Source organism: Propithecus coquereli, unplaced genomic scaffold (assembly GCF_000956105.1).
Source record: "Propithecus coquereli isolate 6110/MARCELLA unplaced genomic scaffold, Pcoq_1.0 Scaffold334, whole genome shotgun sequence".
NCBI classification, from domain to species: domain Eukaryota; kingdom Metazoa; phylum Chordata; class Mammalia; order Primates; family Indriidae; genus Propithecus; species Propithecus coquereli.
Window position 1 is genome coordinate 1,463,774 of NW_012148997.1, and position 9,068 is coordinate 1,472,841.

At 39.0% G+C, this 9,068-nt stretch overlaps 1 protein-coding gene across 1 annotated transcript; it reads right to left on the reverse strand.

Annotated features, from left to right (window-relative positions):
• Window positions 1–5,465: 5,465 nt before the first annotated feature.
• On the reverse strand, window positions 5,466–6,468 carry LOC105815428 (olfactory receptor 2A25). The gene has a single exon (XM_012650576.1). It carries the CDS (start codon window positions 6,433–6,435, stop codon window positions 5,503–5,505), a length of 933 nt encoding a protein of 310 aa, XP_012506030.1. The 5' UTR covers window positions 6,436–6,468; the 3' UTR covers window positions 5,466–5,502.
• Between the last annotated feature and the right edge of the window lie 2,600 nt (window positions 6,469–9,068).

The following is a 9,068-nucleotide window of genomic DNA, read 5'->3' on the forward strand; positions in this document are numbered from 1 at the left end:
GGCTGACGCCACGGCACTCTAGCCGGGGCAACACAGTGAGACTCTGTCTCAAAAAAAAAAAATATATATCTATGGGACCTCTCCTTGGCATTTCTTAACATATCCCTCCAGGGAAACAAAGAAAAGGAGCCCTAATGTTCCTCATTTTGCTGGCTGGAGGATATTTCTAGGATGTGGTAGAAGCAAATGATTCTCAGTAGAAGAAGAAAGAAAGATCGTTCACAGGAAAAATCACATGATACCTTGAGCTTCACCCTCATTTGTAAAAAGAAGCAGCAGAAATATAGACATGGCTCTTATGCCCCTTTGAGTCTGATACCAGGAGCCAGGGACATCCACCACCATGAGCCGCTTCCCATAAGTGTGACCATAAGGGGGCGGGACTAAGAGGAGTCTGAAATGGATGTTATGTTTTGACACCGTAGGTAACAGATGTCACTCAGAGACCCCGAATGGTGCCAGGAAGGGATCTACATGAAGGTGTTTTCTTCCTTCTTTTCCTAAACCTGAAGATTTCTGCCCTGCCCTTCTCCTGTAAACCGCTAATCAGTGTATAAAATAATGATTCATACAAAAGAAAATGCTATTTCTTCAAATTGCCCTTGAATGTAGAGGAGAACTCACAGAAACAGGGAAAGGTTGCCTCTGAATCACCTGCTTCTGAATAGGTAGACAATGAGTCCCAGGTACCCCTTCTGTCCTGAGGATTGGGACAGATCACGGGTGCCGAGGGACTTCTAGATGTGAAGCCTTTATATTCTGGTCACTTAGCACCAGCCCATTCCCAGGAGACATACCTGGGAGTCCAGGGAGCAAAATGCAAAGCGCCTTCCCACCATTTTATGTCTTCTCTACAGAGCAGTGTGACACCTCCGCCTCTGCCGTCGGCCGTCCAGCTTTGTCGTGTGTGTGTGTGTGTGTGGTGTGTGTGTGTGCACACACGCGTGCTCCTGCTCATGCAGAGAAGTGAGAACTCAGGAAGAATGGCAGGGGTGTTCCTGCTCAGGAGAATCTTGGCATGAAAACGTCACAGATATAAGTCGTACTATGTAGATTATGCCACACAGCAAGTCCCCGAGGATCTGGACCTCCTGTGTGTGTAATCTTGACATTGTGCCTGCCTCCTCACCCCCCTTTCAAAAAGTTCGAAATTTGCTGGCATAATAAATGTGCCCCCGTGGACTTGTTAACGCAGCACCTCAAAGGACTATATCTTCTCTAGGGAGAGAACAATCTTGGTCGGCTGAAAAGTGTTACCGTGAAATGAATTATCAAAAATTTCCATTGCAAATATATTTTTAAATTTGGAAGCTCATAGAGATTGAATCCTATTTCCTCAGTGCTTTCCTGCTTTCCTTCAATTTCAAGCTACTCTCTATTTGTCTCATATTTCAAACATATATTTCCCACCCCTCCCCCACGTATACCTTATACATCCCAACTAAAATAAATTTTAGACCAAATTCCTTTTTTACCTCTCTAAGCAATTTGATGTTCTATTAAAATTAGATGGCAAGCGACATGTCTGCCATGTGGACAACAGACTTGGAGGAAAATACACGGCCATGATGACCAAGATCATTTTAAATTCATGATTATCCACCTCAACTGGACCCTTGTTTATAGAGGATGATGCTAGGACAATCTCTTGAGAAAATATATTTGAAGTACAATATGATATCCTTCTCATCAATCCCTACTTGTCATTTCCAAATTTTTCTTTTTGCCATTTCTGATTTTAAAGAGAATTATTACAAGGAACTTATAATACAGGAACTGTTTTGGTTAGAAGGAAGAGCCTGGGGCAGCTCTTCCGGCTCCTGGCTGCCTTCCTATTTTCTGGAAGGGATTCAGGTAAGTCCCCATTCCCCCAGGTAGTGGTAGTGGATGCAAATGTAAGAAAAGCAAGGCCAGAGCTTTCACAGGGAAACCCCGTGGTGCAGGCGAAACAGCCTCACACAGAAGGGCTTTGGGGTGGTCCAACCAGGCCTGAGGTTCCCAGCACCAGCAAGGGGTATGGTAGGGAGTGATGAGACACCAGGGGCAGAAATTGTATATATTTAGCTTACCATTGTATTTAATATTACTAATATCTAGCTCAGTGTGAGGCACATGGTAGGTAAGTAAGTGATAATAATTCTATAGGCAGTCTCCCAGGAGTTCAAGCCAAAGCAGATCCAAGTCTAGAATACTCATAATCCAGCATTTCCCTGGGTATGTACCTAACCAAAGTGATTGTGTATGCCCTCCCCTAAAGATGTTTATAATACCATCCACCGAATAATTATTTATCATAGCTGAAATTGTAGACAACTCAAATATCTGTCAGAAATAGAGTGGATAAATTAGAATATGTTTATACAATGTAATGCTATAAAACAAGAAAATTAATGAGTTACAGCTACACACAACAACCTGGGTGAATCTCACAAACAATAACGAATGAAAAAGGCAGATAAAAAAGAACATACACTTTGTATGCATATATTCTATTTATAATGACCAAGAAATACAATACCAATGTATGCTGTTAGAAGTCAGGGTAATAGGTACCTGCGTGAGGAGGGAAGGTACGGTATTCAGGAGAGGGCATGATGATGGCTACTAGGAGGCCAGAAATGTTTTGTTTCTCCTCCCAGGAAGTGGTTACCTGAGTGTGTTTACTTTGTGATCTTTCACTGAGATGAACATATGAGTTGTGCATTTCTCTGTGTGTCTTTAATAAAAAACTTCCCTCCATTCATTCTTTATACCTAACCAACCACTAAATTATTCTCATTTTTACCTTCTCATCTTCCAATTTAATCACTCCCACTTTATTCTCAAGTGCACTTCTCCAAGTCAACTTCTACCAGCATTTCTTGCCTAGAATAATAACAGCAGCTTTTCAACTGATTTCTCTGATACCGATCTGGTCACTTGAAATCTTCACTCCACATAGTCCCAGGAGACCTTTCTAAATGAAGGTCTGATTACTTGGTCTTTTCATACTTATAACCCCACTTCGTATTTCATAGAGGATGTTTTTCAAGATAATTAGCCTGGAATATAAGTTATTTCATGCTCTGTTTTCTCTTCAGCCTTCTTCTCATCTGTCCTTGCCTTGTGTTTTATACCTGAAAACCCTGAGCTGTTTTGTCCCCCGCCCGCCCCCGACAGCTTACACGCTGCTTAGTTCCTTTGGGTCTTTGCTGCTTCCACTCATTAGATAGAGCCTCCCCTTCCTGCCACACCACGTCTATCAGCCCCTTCTGGGGAACTCGTGCTTATCCTTGAAGATGGTCTTCTACTCCAGGAAGTCTTCCTTGCCCCACCTCCTCTGGGCTACATCAGGATCCTGTGCATATCTCAGTGATTCACTTATTATGTGGAATTGTGAATTTCCATTTATATATCTGTTTTATTCTCCTCACTAGATAGTGAGTAAAGTATTAGCAGGAAATGTGTCTTATTCATCCTTTCATTTCCAGGACCTAGCATTGTTTGTGTGTGTGTGTGTGTGTGTGTGAGAATATATATAAATTTTAGTAATTTTGAATGATATTTATCCATTTACTTTTTAAGTATTCATTATTTCTTTAGAGAAGATTGTAAAGGAAGGACTCTAAGAGTCATTTACTTCATAAATTATTTGACATGGCATTTTGCATCAGATAGATAAAAGGCTAAGATTTGCCACATTCCTACTTTTTGGTAAAATGGGAAATCTGATTTTCCATTGTTTTATTTATAAGTTGTCCTTGTTCTTTAAAGATATGATAAATGTATGTAGTGGATAATATTATTAAATGCCATTTATTGTGCACTTATTATAATCATAGATTCTGCTAAGCATTTGTAGATAGCATTTCCTCTTATCTTCACAGGAAACCTGTGAGCTTGGTATAATGATCTCATTTTACACATAATAAATCTAAATTCCAAAAAATTTAAGTAAATTACAAAAGTTCACATGTCAAGAAACTGGCCGAACTTTGAGCCCAAACACCTGCATTTTCTACCTTTTTTTTTTGGTCCAGGGATCATGTCTATGTAAGGAATGTCCTAACAGAAGAGATGCTTTATGAGAGAAAATCCATATATTTTTTCCCCATCAAAATATCTTTTCACAAAAAAACCTTATTTAAAAATATTTCTCTTTTACACAGTTTGAGTCTTTAGAAGGTTTAAGTTAGACTTAATTTTAAAGAGTCAAACACTAAAAATATCTTTATACATCCTTTCCCACTGCCCCTTCACTATAATTTTCTTCCACTTCATAATTAAGTGGAAGAAGTTCATGTTTGAGTAAAAATGTTATTCAACTTACCTCAAATATCTTAATTTAAAATCAAATTATTCCTGTTAATTTCCAGCTCTCATATCATTGGTCAAGTAGCCATCACAGCAGTTACGTGCATTCCAATTTGCCAGGATGGTCTCTCCAAGTTTTGATCTTCCTCCATAGGAGATACTGGACCAGACCAATGAGAGAAAACATATAGTTCTTCCAGGGACTCTCAGTTCCTTCCATTCTGCTCTCTTTCCCCCAGCTCTGCATCCCACAGATCTCCCCCTGGACTCCACAAACAGAGAAAAAGGGATAGAAAAAGCTCCTATCTATTATATTTATTAGCATGACATTTGCTGAAGGTTTCTAATTGTCGTGAGTTGCATCACAATTTATATTTTCAACTCTCTTTCACTTAAATCCATGGTTCATGAATTTCCTAATCTAAGTTGATTATGCCTTAGACAACAACACTATCATAGGAATACATACAAATATTTTAGTCGTAGATCTATTTTTAAAGGAGATGACATTTGCTGAATCAAAAATACCTAAATAACGACTATGTTATCAATCTCTTGTAACTCCTATATCTTAAATACTCTACAAATACCTGTCTTTTTTCTATAAAATTTTGCCTACAAGTCCCATTTACAGGACAAAATAACACAAATTTATTTTTTCCTATTCAGAACATTTCACATAACAACATTAAAAGTGTATACACAGCTAGTATAAAGATACTTTCAGCCAAGTGTGGTGGCTCATGCCTGTAATCCTAGCACTTTGGGAGGCCGAGACAGGAGGATTGCATGAGACCAGGAGTTTGTCACCAGCCTGAGCAACATAGTGAGACCTCATCTTTACAAAAATTAGAAAAGTTAGCTGGGCATGGTGGCTCACACCTATAGTTCCAGCTTCTCAGGAGGCTGAGGCAGGAGGATCACTTGAGCCCAGATGTTTGAGGCTGCAGTGAGTTATGATGATGCTACTGTACTTTAGCCCCCATAGCAGAGTAAGACCCTGTCTCAAAAAAAAAAGATATTTTCATTAATTGTGTAGCACCAACCTTCAATTCTAGGGAGAGAAAAGCAGAATGGGCTTTCAGAGGAGGTAGTCATGGGAAGATTTCAAGAAGAGGAAAGGATGCCTTAGGTATCCCGTGTAGGTATTGGACCAGATGACTTCTCAGATCCCATTAAACCCAGTTATTTTATTATTTTGTAAGGCTTTCATGAAGTTCTCTCCTTTTGAAGCATCCTCATCAGAGCACCTTTGACTTCTTTGTTCCTCAGACTATAGAGCAGGGGGTTGAGCATGGGATTGAATAGGCTGTGAAACAGCAGGAGATATTTCTTCTGCTCCTCAGGGTTCCCATATTGGGGCCCAACATACATGACAATGGCTGTGCCATAAAAGAGTCCAACCACACAGAGGTGGGAGGAGCAGGTGGAGAAGGCTTTCTGGCGCCCCTGCCCTGACTGGATCTTCAGGATGGCACAGAGAATATGAATGTAAGATATCACAATTGAAGAGAAGGGTCCCACCAGCACGGATACTGCCCCAGCCAAGACCATGACCTCATTAATGTGGGTATCTGCACAGGCAAGTTTGAGAACAGCTATAATTTCACAGAAAAAGTGATTAACTTTCTGAGGTCCACAGAAGGGCAATGGTAGGAGTAACACTAGATGTACAAGGGCCAAGAGGACTCCTAAAATCCAGGAAGTCACTGCCAGAATGATGCAGACTCTCCAGGTCATGATGGCAGAATATCGGAGAGGGTGGCAGATGGCCACATACCGGTCATACGACATCACCACCAGGAGAAGACATTCAGTACGTGCAAAACTCAAAAAGAGAAAGGTCTGCATCATGCAGCCAGCAAAGGAGATGGGCTTGGCTGGATCCAGGAGGTTCACCAGTACCTGGGGCACTGTGTTGCAGGCACAGGCGATGTCGACGATGGCCAGGTGTGAGAGGAAGAAGTACATGGAGGTGTGCAGTCTGGAGTCCAGGGAGATGAGCCCCAGGATGACCCCGTTCCCCAACAGGGTGAGGACGTACAACAAGGAGAAGAGCCCAAAGAGAAGCATCTGAATCTTTGGCCCAAGTGGAAATCCCAGGATAAGGAACTCTGTGACGGAAGTCTGATTTTCCCCCATTGCCCTGTGAAAGAGAGAGTGGAGCTCACCAAGACTGAATGTCTGAGGCAAGTGTTTAAACATAGTGCAACTGTGTGTGTTATTGTTTGAGTGTTTCCTAAGGAAACACCTTCGATGATATTTCAACATCTTAGCCACTTACTAAGAAAGCTATGCATAACAAATGAAGCAGAAGGAAATCTCATCACCTACGATAAATTCAATGCTAGTATTATATTACAGTATTCAGTAAATCTTATTTTATATCCAAACCAACTTTCACCCCAGTTCTAAACATGTTAATACTTAAATTGCCTTGAGAAGTGGACACTTTCCTCAGTTTGTGACGATTGTATCAGACGTTCGCCCTATGTATGTCTACACTGCAGTGTACATATATCCGTATGTGTGAATGTGTGCTGGTATCTGTGTATCTACATATGAGGGTGGGAAGGAGGATGAGGAGCATGTCAATGATCCTTCTGTCAGATTTTCTCACAAATTTGTGCCTTTAATATATAAATTATTTGTTAGACTTGTGATCTTTACTGATACCATAATCTTGGATCAAGTTGAGAGAATAGCAGCTTGCCACAACTTTGGATTTAAACAGAGACCTTTGTCTTTTGACTTTTGTACCCACAGATGGTCCACTGTTCGTGTTGTTTCATAATCAGAATGTAGTTACCTGTCAGCCTTCTTATACTCTACATATAAATTTATATCCTATATTTGTATATGTATATATTTTCTACTTATCTATACTTGGAAATTTCCAAAATTTTTGTTACACCCTGCAGTAAGAAGTGTCTGCACAGTACGTACACACATGAGTGTGTACATACTTGAATCCTTACTTGGCGTAATGCACTTTTTATTTTCTATTTTACTCCAGTTTAGTCCACTGTTTTTCATTAGTAAAAATGCTGGTTGAATGATTTTATAATAGGTCATAGCCTGCAATTTAAAAAATACTGCTTTATATCCAAGGCTGGCGTCAAGACTTTAACTACAGACTCATGTTCATAGAATCTTTAATATATTTGTATAGCTTTTTAATTATCATGTAAAAATAAATATTATTTACAGTGAATCTTTAGTTTTTTTGTGGCTTATTAAGTGTTTTAAAGTCCTTCCACAACAGAGTGAATATTCTGAGGTTTAAATTATGGTAACTTCTAAACCATGGCTTCTGTGTTTTCCCTGTCTGATTCTACAGCCTTCTTTAGTCCACAATCCATTTAAATTTCTCCAAAATAAGAATCTCAGAAAAATTCATAATTGAGTTCCTATCAATGAATTCTCCATTCAAGTTTTCTGAAAAGTTAACATTTGAAAGGTTTCATAAGCAAAAGTGAGTAAACTTTTGCCTTGCTTCAAAGGAAGAACCAGAATTCAAAGTAGAAATTATTGGAAGGTAATATTATCTTAGCCCAAGAAATACTTCATAACAATTGAAATCACCTCCTCGAAATCTGATTGTTTTATTAGGACTACATTTTGTGCCAGTGAATGATTTAAGTCATAGATTGATTAACCATCTGTTCAAGATGGGATTCCTATGTCATGTGAGAAGTGGAACTAGAAGAATGTTGAGGTCCCTTCCTACCATAGGACTTAGAGGTCCTAAATGCACGAAAAAGTGTTATCCATTTTTACTTGAACTTTCTTGCAATATTTGGGGCCAATCAAGAGAGCAATGCTGTTTCTAACATTTCATATGATAAGGCACACAACAAAGTAGAAGGACCAAGGGTGTCACCTTATCTTTCTCCTTTTCCAAGTAGCTAAAACACAAAATACAAAATTCACAGGTATTAACTAAACATATATTGTGTCCTGCTACATGTCTCAGCTGAGGGTATATAAGACAGTTCTTGTTTGCTGGCACATTCAGCCTGCTTGCATTGATAAGATTGTTAAAAGGACTCACAAATATGATAATTCTCATGTCTAAACTCAGAAAAAGGAATTTTACATTCAAAAATAAAGGCTTCAGGACGCTGTTCTTATGTAACATAAACTTATTTTGTAGCTGATTAGGTCCATTATTTTATGAACTCACTACTTAATTTCATGAGGCAGTAGAAACTTTTACGAGTAAATCTCTCAAACAGCTATTTTACCTTACAATTTAAACAAGACCTTCAACACCAAATGCATCAAAGTAAATTATCGATATTAGGTGTATGGATTAAATAGAAAACATTTAAATTATTCTAGTAGCTAAGTCTATAACAGCAGAAACTTGGCATTAACAGACAAGAATTATCTGCATTTTGAATTGTGATTTTTAATTACAGTTCATTTGAAATTGTATAATGAATAAAGATTAAATAATATAAGAAACTTACCAGAGACTTACAACTAAAAACAAGAAGTCAAGCTGGATATGAGTTGAATAAAACTTGCCCAATTAGTAAAATGCTTCTGTAAGTTAGTGTTGAAACTCTTTCCTTCCAATAAGTTCCTTGGAAGAAAAAGTGCACCACCAGTGAAGACTCGATTTTTCTAAGAAGAGATGGTTTTATTTTCTGCTTAGCTCAACCACCTCTTAATGTGCTTTGAGATTTTGGCATAGAGGGAGAGACAAAGATCCCCCATGATGCACACTGCCAGCTGCTGCCTTCCAGGGAAAGGAGTTTTTTTCTCTG